Here is a 27771-nt window from a genome sequence, read left to right as displayed (position 1 = left end):
CGAATGCTAGCGCATTTTCTCTCCTATCAGGTTTCAGGTTAGAACCTGAGAAATTAGAAGAGTACGATGAAACCTCACTGGAGTACCTTCCCAACAGCATCTGTTGTGACAGAGAAGGAACTGGAAAGGACTATGTTTGCAATTGACTATAATCGCTCATTCCCAGCAGGCACAATAAGTAAAGCGAATCATTGCAAGAGCGCAATCTTATTCTTATTCTCCAGTTACCAGCGTAGTTAATTAGTGAAAAAGAGGGAGCTCACTGTTTGTCAATATGTGCTCCAGTTGGCAAAACTAGCAAGCTACGCGTTTATTCAATCTTCCAAGCCAAACTTACTCATGATTTAAGTGGCTACAACTCCAATTCTACTTAAGTCAATTGAAATGTTCCTATTTATACCTAAAACACAGACCTTCAGGTTTGCAAAAGCCCTGGGATGGCCCAACGGAATAGCAAACTGCCACATAAAGGCCACAGGTTCAGGCAGCCTCGTGAGAGCAGTCGCACAGCCTGGCTTTGGACACAGAAAGCTAAACTGGTAGAAAACAGACTCCCCTGCAGCTTGGCTTAAAGCAAGAAAAGAAGCCAGGTGTTAGCACCGACGCTCTGGAGAAGCTAGCTGCTCCCCGCTGACAGCAGACAAAGGTTAGTGCCCCGTGCCCAAAGCTGGCCTTGGTGAGTCCTGCTCTCCCCCGGCAGCCGACGATGACAGAGGAACGGTCTACGGCTCTCCAGAGAGTTAACCCTGAGCTACACAGAAGCCCAATGCCAGATGCCGAGTTTCAGAAAGGAACTCTTTTACTTAGAGCTTTTCAGCATATATAGCATTATTATATTTCAAGGGAGCTTCAAAGGAAACTGGATTCATCAGAGAAAATGAGCGCACCCAAACGAAGTGTGACACAGGAATCCATCAGGCACTGTCAGTGCTCTCTAGGCAGACTCTCATTTCAGTTCTGAGCAGAACCTGGGGTGAAGAGGGGCTGGTGCTGTAAGTCTGTATTTATATGCTAATATACAGGGAGTGGAGTGTGCAGCTGCTTCTGCAGCAAAGTGCCATTTAAACCTGCATATTTGAATAATGCAAATCAAAATCAGGCAATTTTTATTTTACTACTTCTTAGGCCAATTCCCCGCCCTTCGAGTGAGGGTCTCTCCCGTGGGAAATACAGCTGTACTATCTCCTTCAGCAGATCAGCTCCTGGCCTCTTCCAGGGAGCGGAGGTTCAGACTCAGAGCCGCTGAACTCTGGGTCAGTACACAACGTGCTTTTCTGTGCGCTAAAACACCGTTATCACTTTTAAAAGGAAAAAAAGTCTCACCTCATTATAACATGGCCTATGGGTGCCAAGTACTCATCCTGATATAATGAACTTTTTATTTTAATAGGCTTCATAACCAGAAGAGAAAGCTCCAGAGAGAAAATGTGAAACATGGAGGTATTTAGTACTGTTACTGGCAAAGGAGAGTCCTGGTGGATGTCTCACTAAGAGAGACCGTTCCACCCTGAAAAGAGAAACAAGCTGAGCTGAAGGCCGTCAGGTCCCATTAACATCTTCTGATGCGCTAAAGAGAGCCATATGGAGTGTGTGCAGTCAGACGAAATTTGAGGGTTCAAACAGGGTGACTTGTTCATAAAACAGATCACTTGTGGAAACAGGTAACACTTGCTTTAATAGCTGCTGTTCAAGATGCACGATTACTGACAAGCAAATGATTGAGGACTACCTACCGATGATTCTCACAGTTGCATTTAGCAAGTTGAGCACAACACTAGCCCAAGATTTCCCAATGGCTCTCGGAGAAGAGAAACCTGAACCTTGGGCGATTGATGTGCTGGTACACTGAGAAAAGTTTTCTCAGCAAACACTATTAACGAGGCAACTGGGGTCTAAGGTGATAAATTAGAGATTCAAGGGCTTCAGAGCTTAGAAATCAGACACTCAGGTATGAAAAATCCAAGCAAAGCATGATAAACTTAAACCGGAACATTCTGCAAAACATCCACAGAGTCTTTTGACAGTTTTATGTTTCTAGCATACTTGTGATGGGACTCCTGTTCTCTGTCATTTAAGTACCAGGTAAAAATCAAATTTAATGTTGCTGGATATGTAGCAACCTACCTTGCCATCTTCAGTATAGACGTTCTCATTGTAGCCTTTCACTATTGTCCGGTCAATGAAGAGGCTCCGCATCACCACTATCACTTTTAACACTTTTCCTAAGGTAACCTGCGAAGAACAAGAGAAGGACAAAAACGAGCTGAAGGAGAGTCGACGGTGTCTGGATTCACGAGACCATCAAGTTAACAGCTTAAGTTGATGCAATTTCAGTTTTCAATATTTTATAGACAGACCAAAATAACAGATCTAAACCCACTGCGTGTGTTATGAGGAAGAGCTAGACTATAGAGTGCAGAACAAACAAACATTCATTTGCAACTGAAAATGTATGAATTCGCAGAATTCCCTTGGGTAGGCATGACACTGCCAAGGAACTCTCAATTTTATTAACACCGCAACTCAATAACTTGTCAAAAACAATGAGCAAATGTGATTATTTTTGATGTATTTGATATTCTCCACTATAAGCCCACTTAGAGAAAAATAATTTGAAAGAAGAATTGGACTCTTCTAATGCTAGCTTTTAAAAGCATGCCATGAGTTTAATGGAAAACATTTTAGATCCAATAAAAATGTAAAATTATTTAAAAGGAAACGACAGCTAAAAAGTAAAAACGTTACATTTTCAAAGGTCTAATTGTCTTCCGTGAAATAAGTAATGTCTAAAGAATAAAACCAGTATCAAGGAAAATATATAGGGTCAGTCAGAGTATAACAACAGAAATAAGCCTAAATTATATTATTGACAAAAATGCAATAATGAAGGCATTTTAATCTAAAAATCAATTTACATTTCAAAGATGAACTCGCACTTCAATATTGTTAAGATGTGCGTCTAACAATAATTCTGTCTTTGTGTTTTGTTATACAGAGATTACTACAGAGTTTTTCCTTACCCAAAAAAACCATAAAATTGAGATATAAAAGAAACGATTAGTTCATTTTAATATTTCCAAACCAGCAGCGGCTCATTTTCCATTGTCTGTGTTCCAGCATTTTGTCCAGTACAGATTAACACACGCTAGAACAGTTGTGTTTGTACTGCTAGCCTCAGCAGACAAATCCCCACCCAGAGCACTCGGTCAATATGCATCTTTATTGATTTGTTGCGCGTTTTTCCTTTTTAACTCCTGCTAATGACTCCTACCTGCTGCCGCCTTTCAACACCACTAACCTCACCCTGTTGCTGACTAAGAGACTAACGGGCAAATCAACTCTGAAGCGCCAGGACGCTTTTCTCCCCAAGGAGGAAGATGGAAAATCTGGCACAAAGACTCCAAGCCAAAGCTGATGCAGGGACATGCTGGAGGAGGTTAGGAGGGGAAGTGGTGGTAGGTATGGGATGAGGATACAGAATTTTGCAGAACAGTTGCCCAAACTACTGTAAATACCGCTTATTATATCACTATATAGCAGGACAGTTACAAAGCCCGAAAAGAATCGATGACAACTCTTTGGCATGGGACACGGAGAAAGCCACTCTAGAAGAGAAGAGTCTAAACAACAGGGAAGGACAAGTTGACAGCAAGAGAGAAGACAGGGAAGAGAGAAGGGAAAAAAAGAAGTCAATGACAGACTTCAAGAAGACAGGCTGTTCGGCATAATTCTGTGCGAACGTGAAGGGAAAAAGCAGGTCAGAAGAATGGGTAAAATTTTGAAGAAAAATGTTACAGGCTGAAGGAAGGTAACCTGCATCAAGGCCTGCGCAATGCACATACCAGGAACAGCTTCCTCTGATTGCGACCTTCTTACAATAGATTGGGATTTTCCGAACGTGTATGGAACACCGTATTATGATATCAGGTGCTGTGAATTTGGGTCTAAATGTAGTATCTCGCTAGGACACTCTGTAATGAGACCTAGTTGGTCTGCAAATAACGGAAATCAGCAGAGTTATTTCAGCACCTCCCACTGTATCAACTAAGTTAAAACTACAAAGTCACGACCCAGAGATGCCTGATCTATGATGCTGATGTTCCACTGGAATCAGAAAGACAGTTTTGTCCTAACTGCTAAGATGAGGAAATGGAGACATTTGGAAAAAAACTGTCAGCCCATTTAGAGTTAACAGTTTTTTATTTATTTTTCTACCTTAGTTAAGACTGGCACTTCGCTAGGGTATAGGTCTGCTGACAGAACTGACTCTTGTAACTTCACGCTAGGCATCAACCACGTACAGTAAATTGAAAGGAGGAAAAGAAAAAAATTTAAACGAAAAGAAATCTGCTTAATGGAAGAGCTAAAAGACTGCCCTACAAACACCCAGACCCAGCTTTGTGCGTAATATTTTCTACCTCCGTTGCCTTCACACGCGTTAGTGGATGCTCACTTCTTTCCTATCCCCTTACGTTCTGCATTCATGTACCTCACATTGCTGCCAGGTGGAAAAAAACTGGATGAAGTTTATCTGAAGCCTGTGTGGGATGTTCCTGAAAACCCTCAGAGTGAACAGTGGAACGTAACAAGCTGAAAAATCCCATGTTTGGCACACCAGCTTGCTTGAATGTACTTATTGCTGGCCTCAAACCTCCCCACAAGATCTACCTGCACAAATGCTTCCAAAATGCTTCTGCATGAGCTCATTGCCTTTTCCCGGGTCATCTGTTTTCACAGCCTTCCAACGATTCACTCTACACTTCCAGAATCCATCACAGCCACCCCAGCTACCATCCATCATGCAATACTGAAAGGTCATATTCTGGAGACTGGATCTGGGACAGGAGCCTTGATCACCCACTTGCTTGAACGTCAAAACCGCAGGATTAGACCGTCTCCCACGTGTGTCAGGAGCTGGGCAGACCCATCCTTAGATGGGTACCGAAGACCCTGAGCTCCCTGAGGAGGCATTGTTGTTGCCATGTCGATGGTTTGTAGAAAGGGGTCCTCTCCAGGAGAAGGGGCACCCAGGCATCGTGGTAATAAAAATGCATGATAGAATACATTGCAAATTTGTCTGGGTTGTGCTAGGTTCTCTGAATTGGCTCTTACAGTGCTCTGGCACTGAAATAGAAAACGTTGCCGTGCTGCTGTTGTTTTGACATGGGATTCCTGTAGGTCTTATACTAGCTGGAAGAGAGATCGGGACTTTAAAATTATTGTTGTAGGACTGTATCATTAGTTAAGTCTGACAGAAGCAGAAATTTTGTAAAACTACATGTAGCTTAGAGAAATTATAGTTCATCATTTTAATGGCACTGAAAGAATGAGGCTAGTAGTACAAAGAATGAACAACAGCCTGTCACTAGACTGGAGGACGCTGTTAGATTTGGAAGCCAAAAGTATGCTCCACAGCTATTTTCAGGGTAAAGCACATTCCGTATTGTACACAACAAATGGGATACACTTTTTTTTTCCTCTAATAATCACGACTTGTAACTGTTTTCAGGATTTCATCTCTTGAGGTTCACCTCAACCGTATTTTAGAAATCATGTTTTCCAGCAAACCATTTTCTTTCAATGTCTGCTCAACTTAGCTAGCTGCTCAGAAAAAGATCTATGTATGGAATATAATTTACACCTATAGTCATACAACCGTGTCCCTACAGATCACCTGAAAGAAGGTAATAAAAAACTAATGGCTCTGGTAAAAAAGTAGTTTGATAGATCTCCTCTGAGCTCCAGTAGTGCAGGTCTCTCCTTCTGGAGGTCAACTCACCCAGATGCTCCCTATTTAATGGGCACTGAAATGTCCCTGCATTTCCACAGATATCAACTGAAAGAAACTTCTTTCATTATACAGAAAAGATACCTTTCAATTGTGACAAAAAGGCAACAATTTCCTTTCTAAGCCAACTTTTCCGATTAAATTTCAACTTCTTCTGTCGATATCCTGTTAAGACAGCACTTGGCTTTTTAATATTTCGCCTGAAGGATATATGCCAACTCGTCCTTGATGTAGAAAATTTTAATTCAAATCAATACATGTACAAGGTCACTTTAAAATTCAATTAATATGAATGAAAAAATATGCCCCACAGTTCTGTGAGCTGAAAATGGAACAGTTGCAAGTTAAATACTTCTGTAGCTTCTGTTTAGGTCTGTGTAATAACAATGTATTTCTAACTTCCTTTTGACTAAAGTATACTAAATTCAGACAGCTAAGCTATTCATAAATCCCCTGCTTCCTAAAACGGCAAGCTCCAGAAGAAGGTAGGACAGGCAGCTGACTGAAATCTGCAATATTATGCAGCTTTTCTGACAAAGATATATAAAATAAAAATCTTCTTGAAATATCCCAGTTTTAAAAATATTTTATCTATCACCAAGATAATTCTCAAAGAGCATATGACAGACACTGGGTGCCAAGAAAGGGGGAGAGGGAGACAGAATAATCAGTGAGGATGGCTTAGATAATTTCTTGTAAGCCTGATGAAAAAGTTCCCATTTAGCATTACTTATGATTGGAAAAGAAATAAGTACCTCTCCAGATAAGTCAGAACTGGAGTCAAAATTAGTTCACGAAACGAGAAGGATCAAAATTAATTTACCGTGCCAGAATTCTGCCTGGAGGAAATCGCTTGCAATCCCCCCCGCTTTAATTTTGCCTCCTCACTGAAACTGATACCAAGTGAAAAGCCCTTTTATAAACAATTTTAAAATGCATTAACAAATGTTCTTTCTTAAAATTTATTTAAAAGTTGGATATTAGGAAAACGTACGCTGACAACAGCAAGCTCCAACACTTTACAAAAAATTCCCAAAGCTCCAGATTTCCTCTCAGCATCCCAGGGAATTTGCTGCTGATCTGAGCTGCAGATGCTCTGCAATGCAGAGCTAAAAGAAAGAAAACATTAGTTTCAGTTAACACGGGTACCTCCCTGCTTGTATAAAAAGGAGCACAGGTTTGTACGCTTTCTTATTCGCCTTAGAAAACAAGGCGGCACCATCCACGCAGAGACGTAACCGAGCGGTTCATATTTCCAGCAAAAGGCCAGACACCTGCTCCTTGCCGTACAGCCAGCCATGAGCTTGTCCTCCCACTCCTGTAGCTATCTTACTAATCAGTACAATGCCTGGAAATCATGTTTATATATACTGAAAAGTGAGGTTTTGTATTAAAAATAAAGTAAAAAAAAAATCCCACCCGGACTTTCAACTAGTTATTTTTTTTCCTGTGTCTTATCTCTGCTGGGCTGAATGCTGCGCTTTCCCTCACATGCTCATTATTCTTTAATGATGCCTATTTGTAAATAGCAAGATAAGATGCAATTAAGCCATTAGAGTCTAAATAAACAAACATACTAATTAGGTTCTTTACAAGGATTTCCTTTTGTATGTAAGGGCTGGAATTTACCTTTCATTAGTCTAAACTAATTGCAATAGTGCATGATAAAAAGTCAACATAAATGAAGGACTTTAAATGATTTCGCCATATTAGGGAAGAGTTGGTGGATCCTCTCCCTCGGTAACATGGCATAGTCTCTTAAGGCGAACCAAGCGGCACAGAGTACTGTTCAAAGGTTAAAAGACAGATTTTGCCAGTGTCCAGCCTCACTTAGGGAGGGGTCACCCTAGTCCAGCGTTGCTACAGATGATGAAATTAATTCCGTCTCTTTTTTCATTCTAAATTATAGCACACAGGAATTTTACAGGGATGAAAACAATTTCTGATCTTGCAGAATATGAATCCACGGCAGTACCACCACAGACCCGTGAACCTTTGGGACTGGAGAGCAGCCCTGGGGAGGGAGCAAAGCTGAGGCAATTTCTCACTGCTCTTTCTCTACTTCTCCTACTCTTGCTCGCTTGCCCATCAAAAGACCCTTCCTCACTCTTCTATTAGACAAGCAGAGACTAATTTACAATGTACTTGCCACACCCTGCTCACATACTTCATCGATTCAAGACATTCATCCTCTGCACACTTGACCTCAAATACTGGCTTAATGCTTTTTTTAAATGCCGGTTCTCAGTCTTAGACGAACTGTGAAGCCACCAAGAGCCCCACTATGAGCTCAGAAGTGATTCCTCAAGATCCAGCTCACACAAGAGATCCTTAAACATCCCAGTAGTTTCATCAGACACCAAAACCTAGATAGCGTCATCAAAAGAGTAAGTTCCTAAACGAATATTCATCCTATGTGCTTAAAATTAGGTGCCTAAGCCACCAAACGTGACCATCAGATCCATATCCCCACCAGGAACCTGCCCACCTTTATCCAGTGCTGCCAAGCGCTCGTTTCCTAATGAGCCACCAGCCTGGCAAGAAGGAACACTTACACCAAGTGCATCGGAGAAAAGAGATTGTTTTGAAAAGAAGAGCATTACATTGCTTCCAATCAAGTATGACACCAATACCGATTCCAAATCACTTCGCAGCATTTCCCCAGTTCTTCCCCAGTTCCCTCCGCCCAGTTCTTCAAGATCTCCCTTGAACAAAAATCCGTTTGGTGGCTTTTCTTAACGGGCAAACGATACATTTCAGAATCCATTTTTCCAACCGAAAATAATAACGATTTTATGTAAAACACTGATAAACAAAAATGAGACACCAGAAATTATTCCACTTTAGTGAACAGATGTCTAGCCTATTTGCAATTAATACAGCCCGATTCCATACAATCAGACCATTTAAAATGCTTGGAACAAGACTTTGAAAGTTGAAATGCAAATGTGTCTGATTCTATGGAGAATTAATAAAATTGTACAAAAACATGTTTCATAGTTTCATGAAGAGATCTATTAAAATCTAGGCATCAGTATACATTTATAAAATTAATTTCTAAGATAACATGAAAAGAAGAAATCATGTTTTCTGACATAAGCTTTGGTTTGGCAGGAACAACTCAATTTTTCAAATTGGAAGTTACTTTTACATATCATTATCCTTTAGAAACAGCTGAAATTACAGAAAACTATTTAATTATCTGTAAAAATATTTACCTAGTGTTTGTAACTTCTATAGTAGTGTTTTTATATAGCTTTACAAACACCGGGGAGACAAACGATTTCAAAGACAAAGTAGTTCCCAGATGTAGACAAGAAACTAAGTTCCTGCACCTGACTCGGACGGGCCAGGTACACGACCCTGAGGAAGTTATATCTGCCAGCTGGTAGTGGTGCTCACGTTTACTGTTCTCTAGAATATTTCTGATATTAATGAATGAATTATACACGGTAATTAAGTGCTTAATACTGAAAAAAAAAAAACATTCTGAGTTTTGATAACGGAAACAAGGTGCGTGAAACAATCATGCCATCAAGTTATTAGAAAAATAATGTGTATCTAGGAATACAACTAATCATTCAAAAAAAGCAAAAATCTAGGTATTTTTCATTAATTAAAAATCAATTCATGTTTTCTTAACATACGAGATGAAGTTTATCTATTTACAATTCCTGGCATTTGACCAACAAAATCCCAGAAAAACCTTAAGGAGTCTGCAGTTCCCTCTGCTGCCGCTGGAAATTAATTTTGCATAACACTTACTAAAGCTGATATAATTCTATGTTTAGCCTTTTTTATGCATAGTGCGATTAAAAGATTAATTGAAAAATCACTAGTGAAGATTGGGATTAAACAGCACCTTGAAATGCCACGATAAACTGCTTTTAAAATCAGTTGAGGATTTCACACAGCTCCGAAAGGTTTCAATTATTTATGTGTTTGGTCTGTGCAGCATAAATCCAGACTAATGAGGTACAACTGCTGTGGATAAATCTCAGGCATAAACCCCCCTCTCCCTATTGTCTGGAGGAAGCAGTAGCCTCAGAGGACGAGGAGGTAGCAACCTTTCAAGACACAGCATTTGTGCTCTCAGGAATAGTTTATTTTCCTTTTTGCCTCAAGCTCCGGGCTGAGGCGAGAGCTGCGCCCTGCTCCGGAAGAACCCGGCGCACACCGAGGCCACTCGCCAGCAGACTCCGACCAGCAGGCTCACAGGGCTGATGATTACTCCTCTCGAAGCACCGGAGGAACCTTAGACCGTGAAAGTCTCACCTCTACCGCTAAAGACAGAAGTTGATTTCCATCTGCATATGAAGTTGTACAGGCTGGGGCTGAAACTTTCCGCATTAGGCCTTTTGTTTCTAAAGGCGATTTATTTGGCAAAGTCTCCAGCTATTCTGAAGTTGCGAAGAATCTCACAGGCACTCCCTTCCCCTTCTTCCCCATCTCCTTCCAATCATTTGCACATTCTTAAAATATGTATGCTGCTCACCAGTGCCTTTGAAGATGAATACGTGTTTTTTTCTGGTAAATGGAATGACTGTGTTTAAAGATGTTTTAAAGTAACAACTAGACCTCTGCGTCAAAGACCTTCATGAGCAACAGCAGGTATGATAAGAACAGTGCAAGGACGAAAATGGTTCAGATTATACAGCTAGATGATTAACTCTGGACAAACAGCAAGGTTGTGAATTATTTTGAAATAAAATAAGCATTATCTGAATCCTTTGTTATTGCGGTAAACCACACTGCTGAAAGGGAGCAACTCCAAATCTAACTTGGGATAAGTTCAGAGTGAGAAATCACAAGTTCTGAAGAAACCTCCCTTCTTCTGGAGGAGGTGCTCTTCACGCTGCCCGTCCTGCAGCACCTTTCACTCAATGATTTGGGGCTGAAAACAGCAAAAGCTTTTGTAGCATTCAGGGCCAGATGGAAAGTGCCATATTGGCAACATCAACTGAGACAGATGGGAAAGAGCGAAAACCTGCCTAAAAGAAAAAAATGATAAACCCATCACACAATCACATACAAAAATACTTTAAAAACAATCTTTTTGATCTCTGATCCAAGGAAAATATGCATACCACTGGTTCAACACAGGGCTGCTGCTCTCTTGTAGCAGCAATAAGGTCCTTGATTTAGAGAGCAACCGCAACACGGAATTCAGTAAATTACTACTACTTGTAGAAGGGGCTTCTTTTACAGTTACCACCTTTCCACCCTACCTGTCAGTCACATCCGAGATAATTTACCCGATTTCCTAATTGTGCCTGAATCTTGAAAAGCATCATCTATTTTCTGACCTCAAAAAGCCGTCAGAAGTGGAAGGCACTTACTATATGCGAAGAGGGGCTCCAAGAGAACGGAAAGGGTTTCAAAGTCAGGAAGTAAACCCAGACATTTTTCTATAGAAAAATAGTTAAAAGTCAGCTTAAGAGGAAATGCAAAAGCTTCCAAGACTTATAGCTTCTTAAGACTGCACTGATTAATTCAATTCTTTTCTGGAATATGTTGTTCCACTTGGCGAATCCAACAATTGCAGATTAAATGTTTTAATGCCAGCTGTTTATTTTAACCTCTGACTCAGTTAATCTCTTGCAAATTTGGGGCTGTTCAAAGAAAGTTAATAATGGGATGTTAGACAGCTGATTAATTAAAACTAAACATAATCACAGCTATACTTACTATGGAGAAATTAACAGAACCTTTGAGATCTATAAGCAAAAATCTAACCAGAATAGTGTTTTAAAGTCAACAAACTCTAAAACCAATATAAAATCTAAGCAGCCATCCCAATGTTGATTTACATTGACTCTACAATTCTATTTTGACAAAATATCTGATTCTCAGATTCATTTTACCATTTTCTTGGAAACAAGAAATTAGTCACACGCACACTACACCCAAGCCTTTTGGAACAGCCTATGCAAGAAAGGAAAAAACAAGAGGAAGTACCATGAGAAATCTGAGATGGAAAAGACTGATCCGGTCTCAGTTCTTCACCTGTGTATACAGCGTATTTTCTAGTTTTATTCAAAATTTGACAAAAGGTGCGACTTCTGCCTTTCACCCCTTCTGCCTTTCAGAGGGAAATCAGCATCCAACTGCCACGCTACAGACTCCACTTCCATGTTGCTGACTTAGAGTGGAAGCTTTAAAGACTTCTCTTGCTATAACCACAATAGCTGCCTCTGAAAATGGATGGGAACAATAGGATCTTCTGGAATGAAATCTTGCTTGGTCAGGCAGAAATAAGTCGAACGTATTGGACTTGTTTATCTCTATTCCAGCCTTTACCGTTCATTTACTTCAAAGGCAAATTCTTGACTTCATCATATAACAGAAATTCACTGACCCAAGAACAATTTGAACAAATTTAAATCATATTGGTTTCCTCGTTTCTTTTCGTCCTCTCACCACTCTTTTTCTTCTTAATTATGATGATTAAGACTCACTCATTGCCAGGACTGCTGAAAAACATAGTGAATATCTGAGTCTGCGCTCATATTTCTACAATCATATTTAACAATAAGAAGTAATAGATCTTTCGTTTAAAGGTGAAATTCTTTTTATCATTCATTTGCGTAAGAGCAAGAAAGATCCTGTAATCCTGTGACAAATGAAGAACAGTATGTTTCTGAAAGACATAAACTTCAATAACTTGCATTGTAGGAAGAGTAATTCAATCCCTTAAGAAATCCATCTCAAAGGGTTAAACGATCCAACTTACCAGAAGCATTGCCGAGGTTCCATTTGGCCGGGACAGCTGGATAGACATTTCAGGGAACATCCTATCAATGCGATTGATCACATCGTCAACATATCTGCCAAACAAACCGAAACAACAGAATTCACACATGTGCTCCTCGCCACAGGCTCAGATTATTACTGCTTTTTGACAATGTCCACAGGACTTTCCTGAATTAAATTCTCTTTGATACCTCCATGTTCTTCAAAAACACACGCAAGCATAATTCAAAAAGTTAAGAGGAAACACACCAAAGCCCCATGTAAGTTGTTCTGAAAATTACTCTGCCCTTAAAAACATGCACTCACTTCATTTTTAGTCCAAATCTGTCACCCTCAAACTCCTGCCAGCATATTTCTATACTTTTGCCTCAGGGGGTTGAAGGATACGTTATCAAAATTACTCTTCCAGCATCGGAATTCATAGGTTGTCACCTCCTCGCCCTCTATTTGATAAACTAAGCAGATAGAGGTTTTCTCAAAGTCTTTAGACTTCTTTTTCTTTCTGAATCTTTCCAATTTATTTCATGCACTGGTGACTCTGAAATTGGCTAGTACATTCCAGGAGTTTCTCTGGGGTGATCAAACACAGAGGTAAAATAACTTCCTTTCTGCTGGGCGGAATCCCTCTGCTCACGCAGGCCAAAGCGAGCCGGCATACGCTTGTCTTGGTTCCTAGGGTCATATTAAGAGCTGGCGTCCATTAACAGCAAAACCTTCCTTTCAGAGACCTTGTTCCCAGGACACATGGCCCTATCCCATGGGCATGTCTCGCATCCTTCAGCCATTCCTCTGGACACATCAAAACGCACAGTATCTGCTTTAGCAAGAGTTTACAGAACAGTCTGTATCATCTGTGCACTCATCTGGCCTTCGGTACTATTTTAGTTCTCCTGAAGTACGCAGAGAAGGGCAGGGCGCTGCTGCCTTGTTACTGTGTGCATCTACAAACTCTGCAACTTCATCAGATTGAAGGAATTCATTGATAAAACTGTTTTCATGCTAGCCCATATAAGCGCACTGAAAAACAGATTTTCAAAAAACTGGCTGCCCCAGTTAGATCAACAGTAAAATTGAGAAATCTAATTATTTCCCTTTAACCTGCTTAAAATAAAGGCAAAAAATGTTGAATTCTTGCTCTTCAAGAAAAGTAAAACAATGAGGTGCTATGCTCCAATTGCTGCTTCACAAGGAATTAAAAGTTATCAGAAAAAAGAAAATAAAATCAAGAAAGCAACGCTGACACAGCTGGTAAAGTCAGCCCACTTCTACAAGTAACAAAAGAATGGAATTAGTTATGACAATTTTGCATAAAAATCTTAATCCGCACCTCTCGTGCGGAAAAAACTTTCCCCATTCACTGGAATGACTCATTAAGAGCTTACTTGCTGATAAGCAAAGTCAAAACATCCATAAGCCAAGAACTTCCCTCGCACGGTGGAAGGGGAGACGCGCAAGACCCTGCTTCGGGATGAGTGAATTACACACGGACAGTACGCACTTCACTAGCTTTAAATATTACTGAATCCCATGCTGTTTTTATACAGCAGAGTTTACACTATTTTGTAAATGCAATTACTCTGGGCTCCGCAAATAAATTCAGCTACTGCTTGTGCGTGAATAGAGCCTGTCAAACAGGCAGGGAGAGATTCTGCGTTTCTCGATTAGTGTGAGGTTAGGAACGTGCCTTACGGCCTCGCACGCTCGGATGCAGATTATTGCATAACTTTTCTCATTTTCCAACCTTCGGGCAATAATAAGTTAAAACCAAACAAAACATGAAGTTACATAAAACAAGACCCTGACACAGTCTATATGCATTAAGGAAGGAAAATTCAAGTAATTTTAAATTATATAAACAGCAGTTGGACTTGGGCATTTAATCTGCTTAGGTCCTCCTGATAAATCCCAGCAGACATGCACATTTATCCTTTGAAAATGTGATCCAGGCTGGTTGGAGGTCATCAATTCTTCAACTCTTTCTTCAACATGATTATTTGTTAAGTGTAAAACTTGTCTGACCACGTGCCTTAAAACTTGACTCAAACCCAACTGTCACCTTGTACCACCTGAGCAGTGTAAGGCAGAACACAGGATTCACAGGGAGCTTCTGAAGAGTCTTCCCTTTAGGTGAAAACAAACGTACAGCAAACCAGAAATCTTCTAATTTGTATTAACCAGCTCCTGAAAGAACTTAAAGGTGAGTTACTAAGATACTCTGCGCTTACAAGCCTGTTAATTTTGTGCCACTCTTCATATGTCAGTTGACAAATAAAGTTAGTTAAAGTGACACATATAAGGAAATATAATGTTCTACTCTGGCAAGGCTCAGCAACTCTACCAGGACCATCCGCACAGGTAGCCTTTTGCCTTCTCTTCTCAGCCAAAAGGATGTCAGAGAAAATCCAAGACCAATGTGATAAAAGAGCATTGATGTAAATATCATTGGTTTGCCCCTTTGCCTTTCTTCAAGTAGACACCAGGGTTTCCTGAGGACACATCAGAACAGAAGGATTCTTCAGAAATGCATATATAATTACTAAATTAGCCTGACTACATGGCGGCCTCAAATATAAAATGACAAACAGCCTAATCTAAGGCAAAATTCTTCTATAGATATGCCCTTCAGAGAGGACATCTGGTAAAACATCTTGCAAAGGGATGGATACGATAAATCAGATGCGGCAAAGTAACGTAAAAGTGTAACTGGTGATGACTTTAGAGAAAACTGAAGAACGTGTGATAAAGAGAAGATAAAGTGCACTCCTGAGGCTGGCTGGAAAGAGGGTCAGAGAAAAAGCTGCTGTCTGGAACTTATTTTATAGAACCGAAATACATTAATTTAGTGCCAAAATAAGCAGAGTGAAAATTTACACATCTCTGTCCAATACGTTTTAGCTCAAAAATACGATAGTTCCTATTTATGTTACAGAACCTCTTACACAGTCTCAGAGAAGCGCAGCACTTAAAGATGGAGAAAAGTCTAATTTTACTTTGCCAATAAGCACTTCTAACTTTTAATGTACTTACCACGTCTCAGTTTTCTCCTACTTACAAAAGATGCTGGTTGGAACGAGCATTTACAAACACAGGAGAAATAACGCAAAGCGGGGAAAAGCAAATGGAAACAGACTTGCTCAAACATTTGGCGTATCTAAATCCTAAGAAAAAAAACTTCATGGCGTTCTCAGGATTAAACATGAGCTGAAATGATATGGTAGTAGCTTCCTTTCTTGACCTAGCACGCTGTTCCATCTAGGAAAGGTTGAATAGAGGATCTAGAGGAACTCCCTCCCCATAGCTCCTCTATCTTGCAAAGGATGCTCACAAAGGTCTGAAAACAGACCACAAAGGACTGCGAAAGATCATACCCAGTAGTCTATGTATTCAATTACAGAACAGTATTTAAACTCTCTATAGACGCAATTTCATCGTACTTGTTCTTCTAGACCTCAAACAACAATACATTAACATCTTATAATCGCAACGTTGTAAATTAGTTTCATTCTATTCAAAAAAGCTTCGAGTAACTTCATCAACAGCTGCATCCTAATCCAGACCTGTACGCATCCTACTCAGAAAAGACCACAGACTCAACCGACAGGACTTCTGATCATTAAATCGTACCAAGCACTAAAGCGGTTTTCAAAGGATTCAAATTTCAGAGGATTTTCAAAGAAGCCTTAATAGCAAGTTTGTACCAACTTCCCTCTCCCATTCTTTTATCCTTCTCTCCTTCACAACACAGATTCATGATTTTAAAGGAAGTTTTAGAATTACATTTTTGACAAAAAAAATCATTATTTTAAAAATAATAAATAGTATCATTCAGGGGTGTGCATCTGAATGTGCCACGGAACCAGCCAGTAAGATCAGACCTGACATCAGGCTGTCAACACTAGAAACTGTTTTCATTTTCATGGAGTAGAATACTTTTTTCTACAAACATGCTATATTAATACTGTAAAAGTCAAAACACAACACTCTACTTAATGAATGTTAGCAAAGATGAAAATTAACTCAAACTGTTACACTCCAAATGAAGCTGTGTTATGAATACGCAGAAAGATCAACACTAGAATAAAGCAACAGAGATATTATTTCAAAATCTCTGCCCTTTAGCCAACGAGCGCATACGTAAACCCTTTAGTCCACATTAGAGCAACAATGCCTGGAACAGACACTTTTGAAGCCAGTTAGAAAATACTGTTTATAAGGGACTAATTACTTATGGAAAATGCTAAATGAAAAGTTTCATACTAAACATCAGGTTGACAAGGTAGAAATAATTCAGGAGCCACCTTTGTAGAGAAATGGTTTTCTAACATCTCTTTGATTCACACAGAGGCCCCCCAAAAGACAGCAATATAGAAAAGTAATCCATTATAAATTCCTTTCAATTCCACACTGGACAGATGGCTTAGTTCTCTAATGTGACCTCTCTTTTTTTTTATTTTTACTGGATGAGATCCAGCAATCCAATGTTAGTGTGATGTTTAACAGCTTAGACAAGATTTAAATAGCATTTATCCCACACAGTGTTTAACTTGCATACTGTTCATTTTTTCCACTCAATACAACAGTTTAAAAATTAGAAATATAGGTATTAGTAATAACTTTTCTAAGGAGGTCTTTCAGAAGAAAGAAAATTTTGATAAATGATCTTGGGAAGAAAGAGAGAGAGAGAAATACACATTTGTAATAAAAAAAGAGTGTAATCTTTCCTATACGCCCAGTGGAAGACACTGCATAGGAGACAAAGAGAAACTCTACGATTCTGGGGAATCTGGATTCATGATATTCCGGACTGCAACAGGGGAAACTCTCCACACATTCTCTCACTTGCTAGATTACTTGTTCCCAGATATTTTTTTTTGGCTTTTAGTTACTATTTTTCAACACAGCTAATACGTTCTTTTCACGTGTCTGGTATTTCAGAAGCACGGGCTGGCCCCGCAGGCTTGCACAGGCAGCGTTGGCTAATAAAGGCATCAGTGCAGAGAGCCTGCCTGCACTCGGCTAAGGCTATGGAACAGCTGTTTTTCGCAGAACCAGACTCAATATATACTTAAAGCTTTTAGCAGTGGCAGGATTTTAAGTATTACAGATTTTATGAGGAGACTAAATAGTTTTCGGGCAACCTGATGAAAGAAATATTGTATTTTGTAACATACAAGGTAGTCACAGTTCTAGTGTGTTTTAGTAATCAGTGAATTAAAGTTTTAATTTGATTCAGCTACCTGCTGAGGAAGTCTCTGCAGGTAGCAAATTCAAGTTGATAGAAGGCTTTTCAGAAGCATCAATTAACAATAGTTATTAAAACAGTGACCTCTGCCAGCTTTTGTGAGACGGCACTTCCTGCTTGGCTAGGCAATGAAGAGCCTGAAAAGAAATTCAACAACCCTCACGCTGAGAACGCAACTTCAAGTCTCAAGACTAAATTAGACCGCTGGCGCAATGTGTGACATCTGTGCATCAATCCTGGAAGTCTCTGCCTCCTTCCCCACATTCCACAGGTTTTCTTGTGTGTGTGGTTTTTGTTTGTTTGGGTTTTTTTGTTGTTGTTTGTTGGGTTTTTTGTTGTTTTTTTTTTTAAATTGTTAATTGAGACTCTTGCGCTTTTAATCTCTAGAACCTCTATAAAAATGCTCATGTTTCCTGGCTCCAGTTCTAAAATCCCTTGCTTGTTTTGACCAGCTTCTCCAGCTATAAATTTCCTTGCCAGGCTGCCTTCTCTTACAGTTGTTAACATTGTCTCTTGTCCTTTCTCAAGAAACTGCTTCAGTGGTTTCTTCTCTCTTCTCACCCAGTTTCCAGGTTTCTGTTGGTGGAAGACTCCAGCCAGGCTCCTCCTGGCTCATCTTGTTTCCTTCTGTTCCCTTCCCATCTGCACACCAACTCGGTCTTCTGCTACTCCTTCAATGCCTCTGTTCCTGCTGTGAAATCTTTATTCATGACAGGTTATAAAGGAAAAATGTTACCTCTTTCAAATAACTGACTTCTAACTACCATGAGGTAAGTCGGGGGCAGAAAGGGCAAACCTGAGTCTCTCAAGTTACGCAGTTTTTCAGTCTTGGGGCTACAACACACGATCAGCAGGAGGGAGTTTTGGCACTGGAATGTCTTGGTAACATGAATCCACAGGTGTGGGAAAAAGGAAGCCAGAACGTGTGGATTGTAAGGAACAAATCTGCTAAGAGACAAAGGTCCTAAAGAACAAACTTGCTAAGATTCACGCTTAACTCCTCCCCCCTCCGTGGTGGATAGGTGAGACAACACACATCCGAAAGCACTGAAAGCTTCTACTCCAAACGTGCAAGAAGGCAGCTTTCCCTTTATTCTTGCAAGTTACCTTGTCTTCAACCTTGCTAGGGATGTTATTTCCGTCATAGACGAACTACGTTTCGTTATTGAGTGCATGCAAAAGATTAAGTTATGTGCTTAAATAGTCTCGAAGTGTTTACATATAAACACAGGGTGGTCTGCTTCAAAAGCATATGCACATATAGCTGTATCAAACACTTAACCATCTGCACTTCTCACTCACAAAAGGCCAAACCTGGTACAACACTTAAGGATACATGGGAAGTCGTTTGGACAGTTCTCTAGAAGCCAAGACAGAGTGTTTAAGGGTTGGATTTACAAAGACATTTAGAAACCTGAGGCTGTGATTCAACAATTTTCAGACTTCAGCACCAATAGTGACATAAGGCACTGACACATCCCCTCCCGCAGGCTGCAGTGCACAGCCCCCACAACTCTGCTATGCTGGAAGAGCTGGATCACACAAGTGATCTGGCTTTAAAAAAAAACCAAAAACCAAAAAAAGAACAAAAATGTATTAGTTTCAATCTAAACCGGTTTCATGATTCAGCTCCCCGTGTGGCTGCACACATTGTGTGGCAGCACAATTCCTGCTGGGACCACACATCATGGGCCAGGAATACTGTACACTGGGGTCATTCTATTACAGCACTAAAATATTGTTTGATAGTAAAATGTGTTACTTATACTCTATTGTTTATACAACAAACATAATTCTGAATTCTTCAGGCTACTGTGAATCCATTGATAAGCGACATGGTATAAACCTACACGGAGTGTCCTCAAAGGTAGAGGCTGACAGTGAAGTTAAAGTCATGCGAGGTCTCGTGCTGAATGTGTTTGAAGTGCAAACCTGCCCCTGAATCAAACAGTCTCCAGACACCTGCTGGACATTAAGTTAAATACGAACACCTCCTTAACGCACTCTGAAAGTGGGTACCTTTTGTCAGTGCATACTTTGTTATTAAGATGGAGCAGAGACAACTCTGTTCACAAAAATCAAATTCCAGTGCACCACCTTAAAAAGTGTAACTTTAATACGGAAAACTTTAAGTTACAAATAAAGACCCTGCAGTCAAATTCCCATAGATGTTTTATTATTTTGTTGAAATATCTTTCTTTGTACTTCTGTGGAACGCTCTTCAAAATGCCTTTACTTCACAGCAGTAATCAAGAGAGGAATATGGATATTAGAATGTGTGAAAGCTGGTTAACAGAATAAGCATGCATCTACTTTACGGTCATCACCGGGATCTTGTCTGAGCCTGTTACTAGCCTGTGCTTTGCGGAAAACATCATTAACTCCTTTATACATACCTCCAGAGGAAAAACAGCCCTCCCTACCTATCAGTAGTAATAGAATTTCAGAAGCAATACTTCACAGCACATACGTATTGTTTATATTTCCACTTCTTCGTGAAACTAGATGTTGCTCCACAGCCCAACAAAAAACGCTAACAACAGTAATTTTCAGGGGCCTGGATGAGAATCAGAGTTATTACATCAATGTTTATCTATAAAGACCGTTCTTAAATTACTCCTAACTTGTCAAGCAATTTGTGCCCCGTTAGCCTAAATTTGCACACACACAAACCTGTTTCCATACCGTAAAGCTGTGCCGAAAGTTCTCAGGAAAAACTCAGGCCAAGAGATTCAGCTGGCCTTTACAGAAAATTGTTTGCACAAACTGCACACAGTTCTCCTGGCCAGGGTTTGAGAGACGGATAATCCCCACCCTCTCCAGCACCTGTGTTCGAGCAGAGCTCATCCGAGGCTGCTTGGATCCGCGCTGCTCAGTGAAACCACTTCTCCTGCACTCACCAGGCAATCACGCAGAGGGAGAGAGGAGTAGGCTGTGACATGCTGATGTTCAGTAAGCACCAGACGGTGCTTTGATAAAGGACTCAACGCACCAAGTTCAGGCCTCCTTCTAGAAAAGACGAGGGGCTGGGCTGGTGTCCAGCCCACCTGCCCAGCCAGATTCCCAAATAAAGTGGGGCTCCCTGCCAATGGGAAAGGTCCCACTGTGGGGACTGACCGGCCAACGGGACCCTGATGCTGCACATTACTCCACGCTGTCACTCCTGAATTCAGCCTTCTAGAGCTAGAATTCAGTATTTTCTAACATGTTATTTTCAGCTCTGCTATTGAAGATTACTTCAATAGCAAAGTCTTCTCACTTACTTTCTTTATGCTTTATTTCTCCCTCAACAGAGCAGAAATTACAGTACTTACCTCCTTTTATGAAAAGCAACAGATGATGCATGATACCTACTCTGTATTCTATACCTATCAAAAGCAACGAGATCTTACCTTTGGGTGGAGAGATTGATGACTAGGAAACATACCCTGTTGTGCACAGTCAGACCTTTTTATACACTATGCTTGACCATATGACAAGCACTGCTGGAAGGCAGAGATCTTAGTGATCGTTTATGTTAGCCACGACAAGTCCCAGAACTTTGTGAAGGCAACACAGGGAGGAAAGGAGGAGTAAGGATATAACCCTCTGGAGAATGGCTACATATCAAAACCGGAGAGCAGAGCAGACCACCTCATAAAACAGGTTTTGTTTGTATCAGTTAAGTTACCAAAGTGCTGACAATTTATGCTTTTAAAAAAGTGTTCCCTACTTAAATGATGCTCTGATGGTTTGCGAGCAGCATCATGTGGTTTTACAATATTCCTTACATTCACATATCTGAAAGCCTGTCTCGCTGGAATTCCTCATCCTTGCCATATGCTTCTTTTAACTTAAAACACAACAGCTTATTGCCTCTGCCATGTCTGCATCTAATGCAGGCACCAGCGTGTGTATTAGAGCTTCGGCTTCATCACTCCACGCACGTAGGGTGTGCTGTGTTGTACGCTTACTGACTCTGTCACATCTAGTGTTTTGTGACCTGTTAGAAACTACTGGGATAAAGATACTCGACTTTTATACAAAATGGTTTCATTCCTATAGATCCAAGCTAAGATGTAGTGCTGTCTATTACCTTAGAATCTGCACCAGACTCTGTGATCACCTACTTAAATTTTCTGGAGTGAATTTCTTAATTAGTCCTGATTTTTTTCTCTTCAGGATTATGCTCTGATCAAGTATTTTGATCTGCCTGTGATACTACAGAGATAAAAATCTATCTTAAAACTCAGAGGTTTATCAAAAGACTCCTTCAAGGTCATCTTTACACTCCAGTACAAAACCTGCATATAACCGGTACGATTAGGCATTTATAAACTCAAGTCTCTCCCGGTACAAACAGTCAGGAGAGAGAAGCCCTTCAAAATATTATTTTCTAAAAAATACACTGTCATCACTTCTTCCTCCAACATGACAAGCTGTTCCTTAGGTTGGATTTTTATAGGGCTCATGGAAATTAATTGCGTGGCTTCCACTGAAAGTCAACGTGGGGGAGGAGGGCTAATTCCCTTAAGCAAATTCTCTGAAATTTCTCTTTAAGCAAGAGTCAGTTAAAGGAAAGGGGTTATCATGGCAGTTACTTGGGCTTGCCAAACACAGCCCAGACACCTCAGCAGAGCGACTGCAGAAAGTCGCTGCACCTTTTTGGCCCTTTTCCCACTCTTGTAATCAGGTTCCCTCTCATTTGATGTTATTTCCCCTCGCACGTAAGGCTCAGTGTGCAACCACAGCAGAGATCAGACAGGCTTTATGTTCACCGGGGCTTCTAAACGCTGGAGCCTCCGCTCTGCCTGTGTTCCTCCACTGCGCGAACAGGCAGAGCAGAGTCTGAAGTATTTCGCAGGGCTGAAACCTGGACTAAAGCCAAAGAAGTACCATGGTAAGCAAATACAGTTCTCTTCGTAAGTATATTCTTGCACCTGCATCACTTACATCACCTGCAGAGCTCCCCTAAAACAAATAACACATAAACCAGCTTTTATGCCAACTATATCTGAAGTAGAATAGAATCATAGAATCATCACAGAATGGTTTGGGTTGGAAGGGACCTTAAAGATCATCTAGTTCCAACCCCCTGCCATGGGCAGGGACACCTCCCACTAGATCAGGTTGCTCAGAGCCCCCTCCAGCCTGGCCTTAAAAACTTCCAGGGATGGGGCTTCCACCACCTCTCTGGGCAACCTGGTCCAGTGTCTCATGGTGAAGAACTTCTTCCTAACGTCCAGTCTGAATCGACCCATCTCTAGTTTTAATCCATTCCCTCTAGTCCTACCATTACCTGACATCCTAAAAAGTCCCTCCCCAGCTTTCTCGTCGGCCCCCTTAAGATACTGGTAGGCCACTATAATAACCCCTTTACAACTACTGCGGCTGGTACTATCAGGGAGAAATGCTCAGCCTATTAAAAAATAATACAATTCTGTTTATGTAAGTATACTAACAGAGAAAACGGCTTAAGTGAAAAACAAGGAATGAAGATCTCCTTAGATAAATACCAACATGATTATTAACGCTGCCTAGCTTTGTTCCTAGATACGTTTCCCTAATTCTGAGCATCCACTTCATGAATATCAAGCTGAAAACTTGTAATAAGCAAGTTCCTTTAAGGAACGTCACGTTGGTTACCCAAAGTAAAGGAATTCCAAACTGTCAGATAATTTCTCATAGTAAATAGGTAGAGACTAAAAAAAAAAAGTCTCTATGTGTTCACAGTCCTTAATTTAAAAAAAAAAAAAAAAAGAAAAGAAAGAAAAGAAAAAAAAATAGAAAGACTGCCCTCTATAATGTGTATGAGTGGCATGAAATAATCCACCACCGGATGGGACCACGGGTACATGGCCACAACCAAGAACTTGGACTCTGCCAAATGGCATCTCAAAAGTTCTGGGACAGAAGGGACAATAGAAGATTTCTTGCAGACTCGGAAGACAATACGAGCCTGATCAACCTTTTCTAATCAGCAGCCAAAGCGTCTCGCCTGTCTGCCAGTGACAGTGTCTCTCAGCAGGGAGTGGTTTATTATTCCAAGAAGATGCTCCTAAAGAGAGGGTCAGCTATGAATCGCTACCATGAGAAGATTTAATTAGATTTTTACACTGCCTGAAGACATGCCCTGCACACAGACAAAGTTTTAAATATGGAGATAAATGACAGTGTATTTTAAGGCAAGGTTACTTTTGGATTTTTTGTTTTACGCTTACTGTCGATATTTTTCCTTTTCTTGAGATGGCTGTTTACATTATACAGTTACACCATCCAAGCTTAAATGTTTCTTGTAAAAAAGATTTCAATAGTTTTTTTGATTAAAAACTCTCCAGGCGAATCTCCCAAAGTATTCCACCCAACAGAGCGCTCTATATTTTCCTAAAAAAAAGTCCGATGATAGCATAAACTAAAAAACATACCCAATTAAAAAAAATATAAAAATTTCTGCTTCATCACAGAGTAAAAGCTACAGAATAGTTTGATATCAAACAGAGACAAAATATATACCAATATATTATTGTACTACAGTGTTTTAATTAAAAATATACTGTGTCAAGAAGAGAATTGGACTCAGCTATATTAATACATACAGCTGCAAACTATCTGTGTTAGCAGACAGAACTTTTCTTAAGAGTAACCTTATATCAAAGATTTTTCTAAAAGCAACCAGAGGAAAGTTGAAGTCAACCATGAGGGCCAGGGCTATTACAGCTATTTCGATCATTACGAAACCGTTATCTCAAATGCACGCTGCTACCAGGATACAGGTTCACCTAGTAACATGACAGCAAATTATAGGATTAATTAGCTAACATGTAGCTACTGAGAGTCGACCAGTTGAAGCTGATGCCCTACAGAAACAGATAAAATATTACCAAATGGTATCTATCACCTCAAAAGACTGTCCTGCAGTTATATTGCCAAACATCAGTGAATTTGCAGATGTTTCAGGAGAGCTCTCCATTCATGCTCACTCTGCATTCACTACTCACTGCATTGACTCCTGTTTCTGTATTTGACTTTTGTTTAACCAGTTCTTTAAGGACACCTTCCATAGAGCACAAGAGCTCTTGATCTCCGGCTGCAAGAAATCAGGAAAGGAAGGAAAGAGACCAGCATGGCCGAGCCAAGACCTGCAGGTCAAACTAAAGGGCAAGAAGAAAACGCACAGGCAGTAGAACCAGAGACCGGTATCCTAGGAAGAGTATAAGGATGCTGCCCGGTTGTGTAGGGATAGAGTCAGGAAGGCCAAGGCGTACTACATACGTACTTTTTAAAAAGAGACAAAAATATTAGCTGTTGATTGTAGTGTATAACTATCTGGCAAAAGATGAACATCGCACAACATCTCCAAGCAGGAAGCATGAACATGGGAAAGCAGAAAAAGAAAGCTTGACTAAAACCAAATGAAATGTAGTTATAGTTACATCCTCAGCTGCACTACGGAGAGGTTCGCTGCTTTGTCCTTCTGCAACCCACCCCGTTATACTGAAAACATGCTTCTTTCTTCGTCAACTGCAACTAGTGAGACGTGAGCAACCCCAAAAGACAGAAAACATGGGCAAGCAAAACAAAGGGCTCGTTTTACTCTTTTCAAGGACTTAAAAAAACCCAAACAAACAAACCCCAAACCCTAAAACATTTGTTTAAATACGTGTACATACATTTCCCAGTATCACAGGTCAGTCCAGGAGCGCTTTCTATCCTCGCACGTCACACTGCGTCAGTGCTGACACGTCTGGAGAGGCTCTATGCTCAAACCGGAGCTGAACTTTTCTCAATAGATCCTGTCCTTCATGCTCAGGAGATGGAAATGAACTACTTATTTAGGATTTGAAAGCAAAGGGAGTCAACTATTTGGACAGACCTTATGTGAGAAAGAAAACATTTTTCCTGAAATTCTGCAAAACCACCAGCCAGAACAAGTCAACAGAGAAGGAAATATTTGAAACAACCTCAAAACTAAGGACCATCCAACAACCGGGTTCTCTATGTACCCTGTTTACACCAGCATTTTAAGATGTGTGGAGAAGAACTTCAGCAGAAGGTATTCAAGAGATTTGTAAAATGCAGATCTTTAAGATCCAGTACATACTGACACTTTAACAAAGCAATTAATAGCAAAAGCAAACAGCGGGCCACTTGCATAAGAGCTTGCTGGTGGAGGACCAGCCTGAGACACAATAAAAATTAAGTGGCTTAAAAACATACAAACACAGAAACAGACGATTCAACCACGGTACTGCAGACGGATGCAAAAGTACATGGCAGGAGAGAAAGAAGAATTTTACAACACTCAAGTTTCAATTTAAGATTTTCTATCCCCATCGATGACTTAATAAAAATCAGAGGGAAGACAGCAATTGTGGAATAGCAAAAAGAAATTAGTAGCAGCAGATAATATTTTAGCTGTCCTAGCAAAAATTATAATTGATTTTCTGTCTGTGGTGTTAAAGTTGCTATCTTGGTACTGAAAATAAATTTTCATTTAAAAAGCATAATCACATGTTAAAATAGGTCTACCTGGCATTTTCTGTCAACCAGCTCATTTTACAAGTGGCATACAAGAGCCACCATTGCTCTATCATGTCAAGAAATTCATTTCACTTCCTTAGAAATACCTAAGATTAGATAGCATTAGATTTCCTTATCGTCTATTACGCTGTAAAATCACATTGTTGAAGAAGTAACCTTTGGTCTAAATGAAGAGCAACTTTCAAAGTAGAAAGGATCATGGAAGCATCAACATACAAACTGCTTTTAAGCCAAATTTTAGGTGAAAAAAAAGTGATTATCAATATTATTCTAAATCCCAAGCACTCCTCCTCCTTGTAGCGCTCCTTTCAGTTAACTCATCTGCTTCTCACTGTGGTTGTTCTAAACAGGCTACTATAATCTACAGTACTACTTAATGTAGTTTCTCTAAAAATATCTGCTTCCTCCCTCCATCAGCCACCCCCCCAAACCCTCCTTAGAACAAGGTCATTTTCAAGATGTGGGTTTCCAACAGACCTGTTTAAACAAGAACAGCACTAACTGGACCTCCAGAAGCCAGTGAACTGCTTAGATGATAGCTACGAGCGTAGTCTTTCCCCCTGGAGTTTTTCAGGATTCAGTTAGGAACCACCATGGCTAATCTGATCTAGTTGTGACAAGAGACCATCTCTGAATAGGAGGCTGGACCAGATGACCTCCCGAGGTCCCTTCCAACTCGATCTCCAGCTAGAAATCAGAGGATTCAGCGTTGAGAGTCTGGAGCACCCACTGTCGCAGCAGATTTTTCCATTAACGTCTACGTGACTAGAAAATACAAAAAGCTGAGCAGGCAGAGGGTTAGCAGAGGCGGTACCTGAAGAATAAAGAGCCAGAACAGCTGGAGCAATTACAACTACAGAGTCTATTCAGTGCGCTCAGCGGACAGATCACACTTCAGGAACTGAAACACCAAACCAATGACTGTCAACCAGGAATTACTTCCTAAGCTTTCAAATTGATGGGTTACTTGCTAACCACACACCTCAGCAACATTCAGCTAATCAGCCTAATACCCTCCTTTAACTTACATTTAAAAGTGAACCATAAAGAAAGGTAAAAAGCAATAAACGTTTAAACTGAGGTATTATTTATAATAAAAGTAAAGTACTGTTAGATACGACTATGATTTCTCAAACTATGAGTCTGCTGTGTAACCGATTAGCCCCAGATTTAGATCCAGGTTTGATTTGTCTTTCAGTCCTTCACAAAAAGCTCTTTTATAAGACCTGTCTACAAGGCTCATACAAATTTGTCATGAGCAAAAGCATCATCTTTGCTGAACAACTGTCAAAATGCAAAAGCCAAAATGAAAGAAGATTCTGCATGTAAAGTAGGAAAGGAGAAGAGCCTGGTTTTTAGCTTGAGGGGAGTTCAGTTTTATAGTGCTATTTTGGACACAGATATTAAATTCTGACTTAAAATACATCAAAACAGTAGGGTATTTTTTGCCACTTCTAGAGCACATTCG

General features: G+C 40.3%; 1 protein-coding gene across 1 annotated transcript in view; it reads right to left on the bottom strand.

Moving 5' to 3' along the window:
• The window catches only part of MED27 (mediator complex subunit 27), a 95015-nt gene that overhangs the window by 15950 nt on the left and 51294 nt on the right, over nt 1–27771 (bottom strand). The window contains exons 4-5 of the mRNA XM_074608325.1: nt 12522–12615; nt 2125–2232 (exon numbers count right to left, since the gene is read on the bottom strand). Of these exons, the coding sequence (XP_074464426.1) occupies nt 2125–2232; nt 12522–12615 (202 nt within the window). The remainder of the gene's footprint in view (nt 1–2124; nt 2233–12521; nt 12616–27771) is intronic.

The sequence above is a fragment of the Larus michahellis genome, chromosome 15 (genome assembly GCF_964199755.1).
Source record: "Larus michahellis chromosome 15, bLarMic1.1, whole genome shotgun sequence".
Classification (NCBI taxonomy): Eukaryota; Metazoa; Chordata; class Aves; order Charadriiformes; family Laridae; genus Larus; species Larus michahellis.
This window is presented reverse-complemented; position numbering and strand designations above follow the sequence as displayed.